The 19,409-nt window shown below is 40.5% G+C and overlaps 2 protein-coding genes across 4 annotated transcripts in view; one reads left to right on the top strand and one right to left on the bottom strand.

Moving 5' to 3' along the window:
- The window catches only part of scly (selenocysteine lyase), a 372,304-nt gene that overhangs the window by 215,158 nt on the left and 137,737 nt on the right, over positions 1-19,409 (top strand). The window lies entirely within an intron of this gene.
- On the bottom strand, positions 504-18,033 carry hdlbpa (high density lipoprotein binding protein a). Of its 2 annotated transcripts, none has more exons than XM_044362426.1 (28): positions 17,929-18,033; positions 15,647-15,718; positions 10,545-10,659; positions 9,886-10,052; positions 8,855-9,070; positions 8,533-8,739; positions 8,211-8,426; positions 7,884-8,090; positions 7,685-7,792; positions 7,491-7,595; positions 7,212-7,290; positions 6,965-7,104; positions 6,776-6,880; positions 6,565-6,678; positions 6,336-6,422; positions 6,112-6,243; positions 5,807-6,025; positions 5,289-5,510; positions 4,975-5,193; positions 4,699-4,843; positions 4,461-4,615; positions 4,280-4,384; positions 4,056-4,190; positions 3,546-3,689; positions 3,107-3,286; positions 2,293-2,409; positions 2,034-2,174; positions 504-1,935 (listed from the first exon to the last, which is right to left on the bottom strand). In XM_044362426.1, exons 3-28 carry the CDS (start codon positions 10,618-10,620, stop codon positions 1,846-1,848), a joined length of 3,831 nt encoding a protein of 1,276 aa, XP_044218361.1. In that variant the 5' UTR covers positions 10,621-10,659; positions 15,647-15,718; positions 17,929-18,033; the 3' UTR covers positions 504-1,845. The 2 variants fall into 2 exon arrangements, with proteins under 2 accessions (XP_044218361.1, XP_044218362.1); XM_044362427.1 differs by having other exon boundaries at positions 4,705-4,843.

The following is a 19,409-nucleotide window of genomic DNA, read 5'->3' as shown; positions in this document are numbered from 1 at the left end:
TCGCTCCATCACTGCTAGTTTACTGTTAGGACATACGTAGCATCAAACAACACTGGACAACTAACATTAGCTAAATGTGCCAGGTTGTCTCACTGTTTGTTCTGAGGTCAGTGTCAGGTGTCACAAATCACTTGAGGGTTTCTTTTCCAACAACAGTAGCAAGATAGTGACTATATTTGACTGACTATTATTAAATCTAAGAATGCCAACTTCACATTCAAATTTGAGGAAACTGAAAACTGGGGTAGATGTGACTGTTACAACAAAATAAGTGATATGAGAAATAGTAAATCTTTACATTAAAATGACAATTAGAGGTGGGACAAATATATGGATACAGCAATATATGGTATGTTTTCATATGATACTTTATCAAAAAGTAAGAAAGATGCAAATATGCCATATATAATGTGCCATAACACTTTTGTGATGTTAGTGGTTATATTTTTATGTGAATGGAGTTAATTTTGCTCTTCTCACAGAAGACACAAGGATGCACAAACAAAGATTTTCCATTTTTATTGACTTTTTGGACAATTTCTTTTCCAGTGTCATCCGTAACCGTTCACTTCAATGGTATTTGCATAATCTTTCATTCAATGCTAGGAGGATATAAACCAAGGTAGGCTGATGCTAGATGTTGAATTAGCAGCTAACAAGCTAAATCTGCACTCCTTGAGCAAAATTAAACTAATTACAATAACTGGGGGGGAAAAATGTTCCACAAGCTTTCAAAGGAACAATAAACACACCTTCCAGTTGTCCATTAAAAATGCACCTTGACATCATCTCTACCTGGTTTGTATCTTTCTAGTTGTAAGGCTGATAAAAAAGGGCCATTGCTATTGAACAGAACATCTGCATAGCAACTGGAAGACAAAGGGACTGGACACTGACCCAATACAGAGGATGAGTAACAGAGGACATCACTAGACAGATAGTTGGCACGAGATGGTCTGCTGTTTTGCTCACAAACACAGTCATTTTGTTTTATAGAGTGATTCACTTTTCAAAGTTGAAAATGTTTCCTTCAACAGTTAGTGTGAGGTTTGATGCGTTGGAGCTCTAGGCCTAGTGTTGTAAGAAGTTTAGTTCTGGCATGATCTCCGAGCATCTGGCAGTTTGAGTGGGTGCCGTTCTGTAGTGGCTGAAACCGCTCCCCCTCCCCCCCTTAGTAAAGTTTACCAATTCATAAGGCTACAAGGTACGTGCCACTACTTGACCATATTCACACAAGCACAGTTACAAGCAAATGGAAAGATGTGACCAGAGGACAACCACTACAATGTGCTTGAGGGCTAACGACTGACAATTTTCACTCAGCTACATGAGTAAAGCAGGAGGGGGGTGGGTTACTGAAACAGCTGGCCCCCCCCGTTGGTCAGGCATCATGTCTGAACATGTCACCAGCAGTCATTCAATCCCTTTACCCCACTCTGCGAAGGCAACTATGATAAGGGCAGCTCAAAAAAAACTGATGTCTGGCCACCACTGAATTTGGTATAACAGTTCAAACCACAATGAAATGTCAGATCTAATCAACATTTAAATGTCAGTCTTTCACAGACTGTGTAGACTTAACCGCAACATCTGTCACTTTTTTTTTTCCTTTTTTTTTTTAAGCATACGACAGTATTATTTAATGCAGATACGAAGCTCACGAGTCGATTACAGTATCTGAAAGCACTTTTTTTAGACTGATGAACCTGCAAGGGCAAGTAGACAGAAGGATGACATTCTCAGAACTGAGGACTTTTAGGGTCAGCGGTCAGTCCAGGTCAAGAGGGGACAATGAAGGGGAAGATTGTGTCCGGTTATGTTCAGGCCCATCTGTAGCAGCACGGCTTAGAAGCGCTTGGGTCCCCAGGGAGAAGTCTTGGTTGCCACTGGGGCTCCAAAGCTGGGGAAATCTTCAGAGCTGCTCATATCAGGGGCCTAAAAGTAAAATAAATAGATAAATAAATAAATAAATGATTATGAAAGAGGGGAGCAATGCTAATTTCCAGTGTCAGATTTGTGTAAAAATGCTTCACCTTCTCATTGCCAGTGGTCCATGGAGCCTCCCTCACCACAAAGCCTTTGGATGGGCCACGATGTTCATCCATGGCGGCAGCGCTACCCCCAGGAGGCCTCATGTAAGCCATCTTTGCCTCATTCTCCACAACATCTGCCATCTGAAAAAAGTGGCACATTAAAGCGTATTAGTGCTAATCAAAAAACAATAACGTGACAGGCATTTCTTATAATACCTGTTGAAAGAAACCAACAGCTGTAATGCATAGAAAAGCTTACATATTCCTCTTCCAGGTTAAGAAGGTGGTCGATGGCTTCATCCACGAGCTCGGGACGACCTGTGACTGTCACAAGGTTCGGGTCTGCAGCTCCGCTCTGGGGAAACCTGAGATCAACCTGAAAAAGATGGATAACCAAGCCATGTCAAACACTAGATACACAAAATAGGGATTCAACATGAATAGAAATGAAAACAAAACATGGTGAAGGGCCAGCAGGGCAAAATAGACCAAATTTGGATCTTTTTTTCCTCTAAAAATATATTTATGTTTCTCCATTTTCCCCCCCACCGAGGGCACCGTCTGAACCGCTCACACAGAGTTGGGTCGTCATGGGTCTAACCTTGAATAGCTCCAGACCTGTAGGAAGAAGCCTGTTGCTAAGCTTGTTTGTGTGTAGCTGTTAGAGATTTGATGGGATTACAAGAGTTGCAATCCACCTCCCCCAAACCAGCCCACCCCAGCATGGACAATTGACACCACTAAGTCAGAGCCATGCCACCATCATCTATGGGTGGCAGGGTGAAAGTGAGCAGGTATGTGATCAGATGTAATCGAATTAAAGAAAATAACACTAATATTAGAAAGATTCTTATTAATACTCCCATTATTAATAATCTAAGTCTTCTTATTAATAACAAAGAAGAATTGAAGGTGGTAGCAAAAAGATCTCAGTGGCTGATATGTCAAAACCTCAATTACCAAACCTGAAATTATCTGCATGGCTAAATACCATAAGGGGTGAAGTGGAAAAATATGATAAAGATCCATTTATGTTGTTTTAAACCACTGAGAAAATCTCTCAGCAGCCTCACCTTAAACTCATCCATGATCTTACGGATGCCCTTGCCGCGGGCTCCGATAATGCGAGCATGGACCCTGCTGTCTAGGGTGATGTCCTCAGAGATCATCTCTTCCAGCTCATCCACGATGGCCTGGATGGCATCCCGTGCAGCTATGGCTTTGTGCTCATACCCTGTAATAGTAATCTGATCCTGTGGAGAAACAGCAGCCAACTTCACATTAACACCAGTCCTGTAGCCAAAAAAAACACTTATTTTGACAGAATTTCTATTAGTCTTTGATAGTATTCCTAAGCAGTAATATCATGAAGGAAATGGTAATTTAGCACCACCTGCTGTGCTGATGCAGTACATAAGACTTTTTTTTTGCCTGCATCATTTTTGATATGTAATGAAATGAAATGTATCTGTGAGGAAATGCAGGAAGGTTTCTACGGGAAAAATGCTATACCTGGTTTTCATCGCTCTTCTCTGGGAACTGGATGTTAACGTCATGCTCGGTGCGGATGTTTGTAATAATGGCACCCTTGCGGCCGATGATTTTGGGGTGATACTTGGGGTCCACAGTGATGGTCAGCTTGAAGCTCCTGAGTGCCTGTAGAGGGGTTGATAGAAACAATGCTCTGGGTTAGAAGTCAAGCGAGTTTGACACCCGTTTTATCTTGTTCCACTGGAACAGATGGTCACCTACTGTGAGAAAAGTTAATAATTACATCTCCTTCGAGATTATCTCGAGGATAAGTTTATCTCACTCTCTCTTAATAGCTTAATTGTTCCATGTGAGTATGTCAATCATTAACGCTGCAGAGACGCTTCAAAATACAACACAAACCAGAAAGAGCTCAGCTGAAGTGACCTCTGCTGAGCACATAGCAGACATTAAATTCTACCTGAATGCATCAGCTACAAAAGACATAAAATCCCAGTGTTGAAGAAGCTGTGAACTCCACACAATACTAACCCGATCCTCCTGCTCAGCCATCAGCTCTTTGACGCGCTCCAAGAGGCCCTCTTTGGCGCGGTCAAGGTGATTGGCCAAGCCGGTGATGGAGATTTTATCAGACTGCTGCTCAGGAGCAGGCACTTGAATATTAACCTAGAAACAGACAGAGAGGTCACTACAAAGTTGAAGCAAAATAAATTAACTGTGCATCCCTGAGCCAACACAAAATCTGTAACACACACCTCAAATTCATCCATCATCTTGCGAATTCCACTTCCTTTCTGTCCGATGATGTAGCGATGAAGCTCAAAAGGCACTTCCACCTCAATAGTGACAGGAACCAAAGCCTGAGGAAAGACGACAAGTTAGGGAACAAAGCAATAATTATGAGAAATAAAATGGAGCTCTGTTATGGATACAGACCTTCAATGCTTCCACGGCAGCCTCGCACCGCTCTTTGCGGCCAGAAATCACAATCACGTCACACTTTTTAGGTGCGTTTGGATCAACAGGCTCCTTCACCTCTCCGTTGGCCTCTCCGTTCTCCTGGATAGGAGCCTCAGCAGGAGTAGCAGCAGCTGAAAGAGCCAATCAGACAAAGTTTGATGAGACAAAAATTTCATTATGGGACACCATTACCAAGTCTCCGAACTGACCGCACCTTTACCTTGAGGGTCCTCACGCTCTGGGAACTTAATCTGTACATTGTGATCTCTGGTGATCTGCTGGATCCGTGAGCCCTTGGGACCCATGATAGAACGGTGGAACTTCTGAGCAATCACACACTCCATGGTCACTTGAGCATCCTGGGAAATAATGTGGAAAGGGAGAAAAATAAAAACAAAAAGAAAGGCAAATCAGTTGCATTCACGACATGAGGAAAAGATAAAAAGATTTTAAGAGATCATCTAAGCAAAGAGAAACTGTGTTCACTAACCAGGTCCTCAACAATCTCCTGCATGCGCTTTTTGGCTGCCTCCACACATTCTTTGGCTCCTTTGAGGGTGACCTTTTCACTCGCAATACCCGTGCGAGGGAAGCTCACCATCACGCCACCATATTCATCAGCAAGGTCCCTAAGGACTTGGCCACGGCGAGACACAAAGTAGCGGTGATGCTTGGGATCAACGTTCATAGTATCCTCGACAACATTGTCCTGTAATCAAAGACCGCAGATTTGTTTAATATTCAGGCTTTGAAAGAGAACCAGAGCTTTGTCCTGCTATGTTCAAAACTCATTTGGATCCTTACCAAACTCTTGATGAGCTCCTCCAGCTCCTTTTGGGCCTCCCGCACAGCTTCTTCAGTGCCGATCACAGTGATGAGCTCCTGGTCTTTGTCCTCTGCAGTGGGGAAAATGATCCTGGCCCCGGTGCTGTCACGAACCTTACGGATGTTTCCACCGCCTTTTCCAATGAGGAACTTGTGGTATTCTGGCTTTGCGCGCAGCTCGGCAGTGTGGCTCTTCGTTTGCTGAGGAAAAACATTTACAGAATAAATTCTACACCAAGACATTACGCAAAAGATAAACTTCAAAAGATATAACAGATGGAAAGTCCGCTTAGACTCAACTCATTTTAAGAATGAGGTAAACATGATTTATTCACTTCAATGTTTTCTTAAGGAGACTACAGCAGCCAAAACAATTTAACCTCACAATGTGCTATGCACACTTGCCATTTATACTCTGACAGCTGAAAGGACACTAAAAAAAAAAAGAGGTTCTCAGCATTTGGTAATGTACGAGGCACAGAAACATTCATACAAACCTTCTCCTCTGCCAGGGCAAGCAGTTGCTGCTTGGCTTTCTCCACCTCCTCTACAGGGCCTCGGATGGTGACCTTATCAATCCCTGAGCCTTCAGTTGGGAAGTGGATGTGCACGCCGCCACACTCCTCCATGATGGAGCGCACTAAACGGCCCTTTGACCCGATCAAGGAGTTGTGCAGCTTGGAAGGAATGGATACCTCCATCTCTGTGATGTTTGCCTGAACACAACGAGATGCTGATTAGGCACATGTATGAGATTGAGACAACATTTAGATACTAAGCTGTGTTTCTGTACAATGCTTACCAGCTCCTTCTGAATGGCTAAGATACGATTTCGTGCAGCCTCACAGTTTGCTTTCTTCCCTGTGATGACAATCATCTCAGAGTTGCTGTTCTCAGCAGGCAGGTCGATTTTTGTGTTAGTTTCCTCCCGAATCTAGAGAGCATAATAAACCTTTTTGTCAGACCAGACTAGGACTGATAAACAACCTCATTTAACTACATCAATTCTATTTCAGTATGCAGTACCTTTTTGATGTTTGATCCTCCTTTTCCAATTATGTTTCTATGGAACTGCTTGAAGATGGGGACTGAGACAGAAAAGCTGTTCTCCACCTGACCAAAGGAATCACTGAACATTAACACTCAATTGCAATTAATTTGCCATTCACAACCACTTGATGGTACTATAAAAGAGTATCTTAACCAAAGTACCCAAAATTAAAACATGAGACAAAACAAATTCTTCAAGATTTACCATTTCAGCCACTATCTTCTGCATGAACTTGGAGCATTTTTCCACCTCAGTTCGTGGACCCCTAAGTTGAACAATGTCGCTTTTCTGTGCTGGGTCAGGGAAGTTGATGATGACCTGAGACAAGCAATGTTCAGAGTTATTAAAGTAAATTTAATGGGTTCAGTACAGTCAGACACCATATACCAGCCAATATAAATAGTCTCCAACTCACCTCTGGGAATTTGTCGCGCACTTCTTTTATCTTCTCCCCTTTTTGGCCGATGATGGCTCTGTGAAAACGCTGTTCGATGATCAAGTCCTTTGTACGCTCATTCTCCTGCAAGAGTATAAGTATATTTAGTAATGGCACATCAGGATCCAATTTGCAAGATCTTGTTTGTGAACTCAAGTTTCTACTAACCATGCGTGACGCAAGCTCAAGCAGCTCCTTCTTGGCTTCCTGCACACCCTGGGGATCCCCCTCAATGCGGATCAGGTTGCTTTTCTCGTTGTCAGGGGGGATGCGGACAGTCACCTTGTGCAGCTCTTTGATGCGGTTGACTGTAAATAGGTCGATAAATATGTGGTTTGAGAAGAAGGCTGATCCAGGTTTTGCTGCGCTGCACATATCTCAGTACACCAGCCTTTGCAAGCAACTCTGTACTTACTGTTAACACCTCCTTTTCCAATCAGGTGACGGTGGAATTTGGGATCAACGCTGATCTCTGTGTAGTCCATACGGCTTACCTTTAAAAGGGTGAAAGAAGACAAAAACATGAATATCAATTCCATATATATGAACTGTAACTGTTAAGGTGCTTTACTTGGAGCATCTTATGTTGAGGCTTAGTCAACAAAATACCTCCTTAATCTGCTTTCTAGCTCCTGATCTTGACATTTGATTGACATTAGGCTTTCAGTCTAGGTCCAAGACATTAATTACTCACCAAATCTGTAACAATGGCTTCAATCTGGCCCTGCACCAACTGCACGTCTTTGGTGGGACCCTCCAGGGTGATCTTATCTTCTCCCTCAGTGAACTCAATGTGCACCTATACGCAAAATATACCAAAAAAGAAGTTAAATATTAAATCTTAAATCTTTTAAGCACAACAATTAAGAAATCCACCATTCAACAGACCTTGGGCATTTGTTGAGTAATCTTGGCTAAGTTCTGCCCCTTCTTGCCGATAATGAAACGATGAAGCCAAGAAGGAGCTGTTACCGAGGAAACAGTGTAGCTGTTTGCCTACAAACAGAAGAAAATTATTGGTTAAAAAAGGTACTTCATCACTTTTTATCAGTGTGAGTCTTCATCGTATGACTGATCATCATTTTACCTTGGCATAAACTTCAGTGAGGGCCTGACCCAGACGGTCTGGCTCCCCACGAAGGATGACAGTTTCTGAGCTGCTGTCAGAGGGTGGGATCTCAACTGAGACACCAGTTCTATCCAGGATCTCTTGCAGGGTGTTTCCCTTGGGGCCAATCACATATTTGTGCTGAGACTTCTTCACCTCCACTGCGATGGTGGTGGCATTCTTCTTCTGCAATACACAAGAGTAGATGATCAAGGACTTATGTAACATTTAACTCATCATCCACCAGCATAATAATCTGCAATAGCACAAACATTTAGAACTGATTTGCCAAAATTGTAAGCATACCTTATCTTCAGAAACCTTCTTGATCATAGCCACAGCAAGGGCAACCTGCTCTTTCTCCCCAGTGATGACAATCTCAGTCTTGTTCACACTTGGAGGGGGGACATTGATGCGGGCACCGGTTTCTTGCATCATCTCTCCTACCAGCTTATTGTAGGCACCAGTGATGAATGGGTGGTACACCTTGTCAATGTTCACCCTCTCTACTGCACGCTTGTCCTAAAAAGAGGAAAAAGACAAACAGGGGAAAAAAATGAAATATCACAGCTTTAGGAGTGGAAAGACAATCTCTTAAAAGCGAAGCAGTTCTGATGAGCAATGTTACCTGCTCAGCTGAGATCAACAGGATCTCATGCTTGGCCTTCTCCAGGCCCTCCTTGGTACCAGAGATCTTGATCTGGTTGCTGGGGTCGTCAGGTCGTGGGATTTGGATTTTGGTGGCTGTCTTGAGCTCTAGCTCCTGCAGTTTCTCCCCATTTTTGCCGATGACAAAGCGGTGGTGCTCCTTGGGGATGGCAACAGTAGCTGAAGCCTGTTAAGATAAAAAAAAAAAAAAAAAAGTACAGTTGGCACTATTGTCTTTGACTGTAAACACAAAAAAACATCCATGGGACACATTTATCATTAACAAAGAAGCATCTCTTGACCTGAGTCTGCAGTCGGGACACAATCTCCTTGCGGGCCTTCATCACGGCATCCAACTTTCCAGAAACCATGATGGAGAGACCCTGATCTTTTGCCAAGGAGAGTTCCAGGTGGGCTCCGGTCTTATGCATGATGTCCACACAGACCTTTGCTTGGTCTCCTTCCCCAAACTGGTTGATGTCCTTGTACTTGCGCTCTTCCAGCGGCACATGGAAAACCTAGTTCATGTGGGAAAAGAATAATTAAAAGTCCATCTAGTCGAGTCATTCTCGATCTTTTAAATTAAACGACCTTTAAAAGTAAACAAAACTACTGGTAATGAAAACTAAAACAAGGTGATGACCCAGAAAGGCAGTGAAAACTGGAAGGGTTAACTGGGAGGCAAGTATGTTTTAAAGTAGGTAGTGACACACTACCCACAGGGACACAGAAAAGCCAAGCCTAACCAAAAACAAAACAGTAAAGGCAAAAAGTATACTATTTTAGCTCACAAATATGCAAAACCATTAAAGTTTCCAATGGCACCAAGCCCAAATAAAGTCCTCATAGAACCAGTAGGACAAGTAATACTTTTTTTAAATATTTGCTTATATTTGGCTTAAAAAAAAAACAAAAAAAAAAAAAAAAAAAAAAAAAAACTAACCCATAATTGCACAGAAAAGTATGAACACAATCCATGACTATGAATAGAAGCAAAGCTTCCAGCAGAAAATCTTTAATTGTCAGCAACTACAGCAGAACATAATACAAATGTCAAAGAAACTACAATAATGAAAAAAACATTTAAAAGGAAGACTTTCTAGCACACAGAGTATGCCGTGGTTCACAACCTTTTTGGCCACCTGTTCCCTCTTAAAATAAAGCAAAGTCTATTTGTGGCACCTGATCATGAGTCAAAATATAATAAGTGATATCTGATAAGAATTAAAGCCAGTTTTACCAATTATCATTCACTAAAAAGGCTTTTACAATATTACAATAATCAGTGACCTATTTTGTTAAATAGGTGGCAGTTACTTTAAAAATGTTATACCTGGGTGATAACAGAAGACTTCAGAGGACGAATCTTGGATGTCCAGGCGTTGGCAGTTTCCTGGGTCCCCTCAGGTGAGGCCGCCTTCTCGGGCAGAGGTGGGAAGGCATCCTTGTAGGTAGGAAGGGCATCCTCCTCCTCTCCAGCACTGGGTCCTGCACCAGCAGCTGAGCACGCAGAAAAAGACAGACACAAGTCAACTTCTGGCTCTGTGTTGGCATTTTATCATCAAGCACAGCCTTATGGTGCAGACACACCGAATCCAGCAGTTCCGTCACTAACTTTCTCATTTTACAGCTAAACATCACACTTACGTATATTCAGAAGACATTTGAGACATAAAATATGCAATGCAGTAACAGAATCTGATTCATATTTGATCAGCAACACTTAGTTTATAGTTTGATCTGAGTTTCGTGAGCCGGCCACATTAGGCTGGACAGACCTCATCTGCATAAAGTTGAGGTTGAGTTGTAATTATGCAAATTCAGATATGGCGGTTGGTCTGTCAACTCGCCATGCCGTATGCATCATCCACTGCGTGGCTGGATCTCCTGCTCTCCATAGAAAATGAATGGGATCCGTCGACGGATGTCAAATCGATCCAGTGTGTCTGCACCATTAAACATCCGCCTATCCACCTGAGGACAAATACTCACCACCACTCTGCTCTGGCAAGAGCCCGTTGCGGTGCTCATTGAAGCTTTCCTGCGTAAGTACAGCGACTGAGCTCATGGTCAAAATCCCACGTTAACACAGAGTCCGAGTGTGCCACTGAAAGGAAAGTTGACATTATTTTCACAAGTTTGGCAACATCAGAAAGACAAAAAGAGCATAATATATAAAAAGGCCCTGAAAACATATTTTCTCAATCAGCTATTCAATAGGAATGATGAATATTAAGAAGCTACATATATGAACACACAATTTTCTGCCAAAGTTAAAACAGTTTTTGTTATTTGGGAGATTTCTGTATTTGTGTGTTGTTTTTCTCAACTCAGTTGGGAAAGGCAACATTTTTTTTTTTATTTAGCAACATTTGAAGCTAAACCTGGGTGGTATTCCAGAAAGTGGGTTTAACAAACACTGAATCCAACCCTGAACTGAGTTGATGAACCCTGCGAGGGGAAATCCAGAGTTTGTGGCTTCAGAACAGCTAATCAGAGTCAGTTCAGTCGCCTCAGACTATGTTCACTCTTGAGTTAAGTGCGTGCATGACGAATGAAAAAAGTAATCGTGAATGAAGCTCCAATACGACGATTCACCATGGCAACAGGTAAATAAAAGGCAGAGCCTCCATTTTAATGCAGTGGGTAGCTGTCAGTCTGAAGAGTGAAGCCAATGTGGAACAGCCTGCATTCTTTCTAATGGCCAGCAGGGGATGACTCCACTGATTGCTAAAAGAAGTCCAACTACAAGGAAGTCTGAGAAAATGACCCTGCTTATCACTCTATTTATGACCTCAGTAAACATTTTCCTAATGAGTTTATGGTCTCAATCTCTAGTTTCAAGTCTTCTTCAATACAGCATGATGTTCATTTTGTAAATTATGGTCCCATTTAGAGTTAAAAAGATGATAAAGCAGGGTATGCTTTAGGGCATGGCTACCACGGCAACAGGATTGGTTCGGTTATGTAATCATGGCATAACCCCACATTCACAGAGTACAGACGTAGCTGCTGCTATTTCACAGGGTGTTTTCAGTTCAATAGAGTTAATTGTAACATCTTGGTCGCCTAAAACGTCTTGTTCAGCGTTTGGTTGTGGTAAAAGACCCTCTAAGGAGTTGGATGTTCAGTTTTTCCCCATAAGTATATTTGGTTTTAATGGTTTTAAGTCTGTTTTTCACTAGCGAAAATTAGCACTAGCATTATCACAGCTCCAAAAATCCAAGATGGCGATGGTCAATCGCCAGACTCGAGGCTTCAAAACAGCAGTGCACAAACCAGTGTGTGTCATCATGGTGACTACGTGCTTTTTTTAAAAAAAAAAAAAAAGTCTATGATTTTAATCCAGTGGAGGTAGAAATATTAATGCATGTGTATGCGGACTGTGAACATTTATCTTTAAAAAAAAAAAAAGATAGCAGTGACAGAACCTGAGGTGAAGTGGGGAAAAGAGTTCATAAGTTAAAGTTTTAGCTTACACCTGATCCAATAATATTGAGTGTGATTTGCAGTTGAAAAAGCATCAAGGTTCAAATTGAGTGTAAATGTTCAAACATCTATTTGGATTTTCAATAGTATTCAGTGACTTTATTTCAACAAATGTTGTAACCGCATTTCACTGACTGTTTAAATTTACTACAAGTTAGGACTATAGGCAGCCTAAAAAAACTCATTTTCAAACTACGTTTGGTTTTAAAATCTCAAAGTCGGCAGCTGCACCACAATCCTGCTCAGTCAGAAATATTAACATATAATTCCCAATATTACATGAAAACTATGATAATGTGAATCCATCAGTGCGACCAATCACATCATGATTGTTAGAGATATTTATTCATTGATCTTCTGTGTCTAAACATTACACATTATGTGCAATAAACATAACCTCTGATCAATGTCCACAGAGTAAGTGTTATAAAAAAAAAAAAAAAAAAAAAAACACAAACAATTCAACTTTCAAAAAAAAAGGACATGCATAGATTTATTCTATGCAGAGAGTGAATTCACGCTGCGTAATATTTGAATGTGACGGCAAAATGTGCTGTTCAAACAAACGACTGCATAAAAAGTGGTAATGTTCTGAAAGATAGTCCTTGAGTAACCAACCAGGACTTTGATTGTGACACAGTAAACCTCCGCTAATTACCTTGCTTCGATATGCGCTTTGATACAGACTGAATCAATGAAGACATTAAACAGCATGTCTGGCTCTGCTGGAGGGAGGAGACTGAGAGAAACTCTGTGTTTGTTGAAGAAAACCCCCCAGCAAGCAAGTTAGGTTCACAGAGTAAGTTACCGTGGTAACTGACCCCGGTTTTAAGTTACCTCTCTTTCTGGAGTTTTCACTAAACCCACTTTCTGGAATACCATCCTGATGACTGTTGTGAGGTTATTTATTTATGTCACCAGCACTGTCAATCATATGTAATCACACCACACATACACACTCCTGATTTTGGAGTGGTAAACACGTAATGAATGATACCCATGGATGTTTTTTTCTGAACTCAAACTTTGATTGCTTATTTAGTTCTACATGTAATGTTGCAGAAAATTCTTAAGATTTGAAACAAGGTTTCAGGCATTTAAAAGCAGGCACAAGATTTTAGGTACTTGATTATTACCAAAGTAATGTCTGTTTATTTTTTCCTCAGCACAGGCTTTAAAAAAAATGTACAAGATAAATTTCACAAGGTGATGAATGTTTAGTGTCACTCCAACCAGTATAGCAACTTCACATCTAATGATCGACAAACATTTCATCACTCTTATTTGTATTGTGTTACTGCAAAGCTGAACTACACCAACATGCTGTATGGCTTTTTAGATTTAACCTGATACTGTATGTGCCAGCCAGATAAGGCTGATTAAATAAGAAATAAAATTTTGAAAATTTCAAAATCAACTCAATCAAACTCAATTGTCATGGTAGCTATCGCCAGATAAAATGATGCCCTTGACTGAATGGTTGAAAAAAGGAATTATCCTCTGAAGTGTTTAACACACAGGCATTTAGCATGGTAAACAAGCTTATCATAGGTGGACTTTGGGATTTTCACCTTTATCTAATCTTCCTTTATCAAAACAAAGCTCACAGAATAATCACATTTCTTGTCACATTACCATGTCAGCACTGTATTTAAGTGTGCTCAGACTGTGAGTGGTGAGTAAATAGATTATACCTCTACTCAGCAACACAAGGAAACCAGTAATATGGGCAAGGCCACAGCTACAGTACAGTTTGTCTTTCCAGAAGAAACCAGTTTGTCTCCTGTTGAACCGTCTTTGTCCAGTGCTATTCTAAGAATTGTAGGTAGGTGAGCAGGCTACAAGGTTAAGAGGATTTTTTCCCTACTGACCCCTCCATGTGTCCACGTTGAACAGGATTAAAGCAAACATCCAGCAAGGGAAAACTCTGCCTGCTCTAGGATCTTTGAACCAAATAATTCTCTCTAGAAAGTAACCACAAAGCAAATCCCCTGATCTATGACATTTATAAAAAGAGACCCCAAAGCTATTTTTATTCTGAATTATATAAACCTGGAAGAGCTGATTGAGTTCCGTTACCAATAATTATTTTGCTCTGTAAAGGGGACCAAAGCTCAAACCCACCTCACTATCACTTATGAAACTCCTATATATATGATCAAGAGTCAGAGCTCTTCTTTTCTGGCTGGCAGAGAAACTTTAAATTCTGTCCAACGAGAGCTGAGGAATGTGAATTGTTTTCGGGTGGATTTTGCCCCTAAGCATGCCTGAAATTCATCTGCAAGCATGGCGAGACAACACCCAGATACCCACTAGTTACTAGCTGATACTGAAAGTTTTTTCCATTGAACAGGCAATTGAGGGAAACTTGCTTGAAGCTTCAACATGGAGGTAGGCAGCTCAGCAGGCCATTTTCCCCCCTACACATCTCAGAACACCCTTTCTGTGGCCTCTTCCTTGTCAGGCTTCATAAACTTAAGGCTGCTCTGCCTGGTACTCATTACTGTCTGCAAACTCTGTTGCCAATTTAAATATGCAAATATCTTTCAGTTAAAACACTTGTATGAGCAAGTGTCTTCACAAAAAAAAAAAAAAAAAAAAAAAGGATAGCAGGTTTATCCAAGAGTGAGCACTGTGTTCTAGTTATGAGGGTACATTTCTGTCCAGTTTCAGTTTTTTCATATGGATGTTATAGTCGTGAAATACAGACAACTTTGCAGCAATAATAATGTAAGTTTGGAGGTAGGCCGTCCCCACTTTCTTGACATTTTTGAGGCAAGAGAAGGTGCACAACATGTCAAACAAAGTCATCCATGATGTGGGGAAAACAAAGCCACGCCAAAGCAAAACAGACTAGGTTACATGTTAGCTTTATTTAAACTACTTAGCCTAACAGGTTACAGTGAACATTTAAGTCCAATGTGACTGTTTCAGCCATTGAAAGAACAGTTTATAGCAAACGTAAATAGTGAATGGTAGTTTTAAGGGTTATAACTGAGGATTTTTATCTCCAGAATAGAGGCTGAATATTGAAGGGTTCAGATGAATCTTGAATGTCATTTTCACTGCCTGCTTTAGCTTGAATAAATACACAAAGTGGGGAGGGAGGTTGAGTACAACATCTAGCTTACTTTTAGAAAAGCCTTACCTTAAAAAAAGGGAGAGGGTCTTAATTACAATACCCATTTTAAAATGAATCACAAAGTTTGATAAATACAAACTGTTGGACAAAATACGTTTTGTCTTTTTCATGTTGCGGCTTTTTTTTTTCTCTCCTCAGCTCGCTTTGGAGTTCTTGTGCCCCCTGTTGGCTAAAAATCAAACACTAACAAGACAGACTACGCTAAATGCATATAAACATAGTATTGCATTGTGCTAAATTTCAGTGAAAAAGCTAAACATTTCTACAAAATGTGTTTAGCCAAAAAACCCAAAAAGGTTTTTACTCCACAATGCTAATTATGCTTCATCACTACATGGTCAATTTTCCAGCTGTGGTTCAAGTGGGCAGAACCGCATTTAGAGTAAACAAAACCGTATGCTGCCAGAAGCTAAAGACTGAATTTTTGGCAGCGCTTACATTGCCAAAAGCTGTAAGAACTTACCAGCTAAATGGTCAGTTACCAGATAATCCGTCCTGTAAAGATGAAAGTTCCCGTCAGCCTGCCAGCTTTTGCCTGCCGACCACAAAGCAAAAAAGATTAGTTGGAAAAAAAAAACAAACTAAACATATTATGGCATCTTACTGTAGATTAAAAGAGCTAAAGAAATGAATATTTAACGGGCCTCACTTCAAAAACTTTGGGCACGTGGTGCACAAAGAAGAAATAAATATCCTGATACTTGAAATTATATTATATTTCCGCTTTACAAATCATATTAAATTTGTAATGTTGCGCACGTGTATGAGGCTTGTTAACTCAAACTACTATTGATTAATGGTTAGTGGATATTTATATAAAAACAAACAGTCATTAAACAGAAAACGGAGACATCAGCCTGCAAATACAAAAATTACACTTCATTCTGAACGTGAAACAGAAACGGTCCAACTTGAATATTTTGATAGTCATGGTTCTAGCAAGACTAGTAGGAAAAATGTTGCCATACTGCCAAAATACTGCCACCTCCGAAAGCCGAAACCACCCAAAATGAAGTATTCAGATAAAGTTGCTGCCAAGAAGCCAAATACTGAACACCAGTCAAGTATAAGTACCACTGGATCTCACTCTCCTTGACAAGCATCTGGCCTCAATAATTGGACACTGCTTTGTCAGACTTAAGGACAGACTTGGTAATTGATGAAGCTGCTGTGGGTGAACCAGGTAAACAGGCCACTGCTCTTTTATGCAACAGCCAGCAAAATTACACCATGAATATTTATTTTTGAAAAAAAAAGGTGTAGTTATTAAATAATGTATTATTTGATAGGCCTTGCAATTGTTGTGCGGGAGATTTACATCACTAATTTGCCACTGCCGTCCAGAATGTCCATGGCATGAGTCAAAGTTTCCATTAAAAAGGTGTGCACGGTCTTCCATGAAGTTTGTTTTTATGAATGCCCAGCATTCCTGTAGGAAGGGGCATAAAAATCTGTTGTACTGCCTCTTGTTCTTGCGCAATATTTATAAGGGAGGCACTAAATGAGATGTAATCACCTACTAGCTCCTACTGTTATCATTTAGTATAGTAGTATAAGCATAGTAAGCAGTTGGCCTGTTTACTCACTAGCATTATTAAATAAACTAGTGACAGATTACACCCCCCTGCTACACCAGCAACCAGTTAATAAGGAGTAAATCCGTGGCTTAAAATGAAAAGGTGTGTTATAATACACTGCTGCCAAGTTGATCTGCACAAACTACCATGTCATGCTTGCAGTTGTGCGTTTCATTTATACCTACAAACACAGAAAATACCAAAGACATAAGTGACAGAAGTAAGAATAAGAAATGTGGTGTTATGTCATGCAGCTCATGAGATCACTCATGTTAATGAACTGCTAACAAGTGAACGCTGACTTGTCTCGCCTTGCTAGTTAAAATTTGCATTGACGTTAGCTGCAACATGACAACCTTCGAGCCTACAGACTATAACGTTATACCCAAAGCCCAGATTAAGGATTTAAGTAGCTGGTTAGTGTGAAGGCTAGCTAACACGATACCAAGTTAACTAGCTGACAGTTGCCAACGCCACATTACAGTTATTGCTAGCTGCCGTCATGTTGGCTATAGCGTTAGTCGAACATAAAAACGTACTAAGATCAAGACAAACTAACATTATCTGGACTCGCAGAGACACTAAAATAATGTCAGATGCCTTATGTCTTCGCAGAAGTGGGATCTTCAGCAGTAAAAATCGCTGTATGACGGATTACTAGCTCAGCAACCCGAGCTAGTTAGCAAACTTGCTAAAAACTTTGACTGTGCGACTGTGACACGTAGCTGCTCGGCTAATAGGTAGCTCACTCACTCAAACAGACCCACACACATAACTTCAAGCTGTACCACAGCCAGCTAATGACATTAAGCTACAATAAAATAACTATGCTATACGCATAGACAGGGGTCTGTCATTTTTCGTATAAATAAACCCGACACTAAAACGTTGGTTAAAAGTACAAGTTGAACTGTAGCCCTTAGCTTGCGAGCTAATATTAGCTTGCACTACAGTTTGTTCTCCTAGCTCGCTAAGTCCACGTAGGCACACAGCTGAGCAGCGGAGACATGACACGGAGTCAGGCCAGAACATACTGCAACGCTCATGGTTCAGCAACAAAACTGTCTTCCCAACAAGTACCACCACCCCTGTTATGTACATGAAAGGTAGAAGTCATATATATCGGGAAAGGAGTCATGTCCAGTAGAGAAAACTGTAAAGTACTTACTTATTTTTATGTTCTCGTCTGCCCTGAAGGTGCAGAAACTGAGATGAAATTCCACTGGCGAGAAGGTGGGATTGAAGCCTGACGGATATATACCAGCGCCGCCCACCAATCACATCCTCCGACGTCACGTCAAAGAGTCCGGTTACAAGTAACTTATTTTCATGAGGATTTTTTGTTTGTTTGTTTCAAACAAGAGAGGTGTCTGAAAATGTTGCGTTTTCCAGTTAATTCAGTTACTGTAAAATACAGGCTAAATATTGACCTTTCTTTGTTACATCTCCTACCACACAGATTAAACGATAACTCATCTTTTTTTTGGGGGGGGGGGGGGGGGGGGGGGGGGGCTATATCTTTTTTGGGGGGGACTGTACCTTTGGTCAGACTTTTGACTTATGACCTTAATCTTTTTTTAAAACAGGAAATTAGATATCGAATTCAGACCCAAAATTGAATTTTTTTTTTTGATGAAGTGCCTGTCAAGAAAGTGTATGTTATTAATCGTATTTCTATATTAGCAAAATTCCATATATACCCCAGCAAATTTGCAAAACAGAAACTCAACCTTACTGTCTTCGTGTCCTACTTAAAATCCTATCTGGACACACTGAAATACACATAATAAATAAAGCTGTGAAAACTGAAGCCTTATGTAATGAATTTGATTTGTAATTTATGTAATTTAATTTTGTTTTTGTTTGCTTTTTCTTTTTATTTCTTTATTGATGCATTATGATCTGTGCTCTGAGCCTACATTGTCTTGTTACTGTTGTTGGAATAGTAAACCTGTTGTAATTTCCATTGTGTAAATAAAGTTGGGTTTTTTTTAATCTTATTATATATATATACATATAATATTTTAAACCTGCAAATGTGTTTTAGGTTATGTTCTACTGCTGCCTATGTGTGTATGTGTTAAAATAGCGTAGCTGACAGTATTCCCTGGTAGTGATGTGCAAATACGTTATTTTTCAAAGCACAAATAGTGGGTTTTTTACAAATACTTGTTTCATACAAATATTTTTAAAAAAAAATTGTTTTCAGGAAGAAAAAAAAAAGTCAAATACCAGTGTGCAGGTCAGTTACATCACTATCTCAGTCTCTCTCTTCTGCTCTGCTGTTACGTCTATCAGCAGTTCTCAATGAGGGGAGTCACATCCACCTGCTACATGACGCACATTTCCTAATTTGAGTCCTGTTTACACCTGCCATTAACATGTGTCTCCACATGTATCCTGAGTGACCATTTGTGATCGGATCTCACTTCCCTGCTCTATATGCAAATAAACACGTACATCATTACCGTTTGCAAAGACCAAATGCGTTCGTTATTAACCAAGGGGAGGACCAGGGGTCTGTGTACCCTAGGTCCAAAAGCTCGAACTTATTTGATAACAGGTAAACAAATATACAATGCATTGTGCCCCCTCATGAAAATCAAATGCACGTCCTATTTGCCGTAGCGCTGCATCGGAATATAGACA

This window comes from Thunnus albacares, chromosome 9 (genome assembly GCF_914725855.1).
Source record: "Thunnus albacares chromosome 9, fThuAlb1.1, whole genome shotgun sequence".
Classification (NCBI taxonomy): Eukaryota; Metazoa; Chordata; class Actinopteri; order Scombriformes; family Scombridae; genus Thunnus; species Thunnus albacares.
This window is presented reverse-complemented; position numbering and strand designations above follow the sequence as displayed.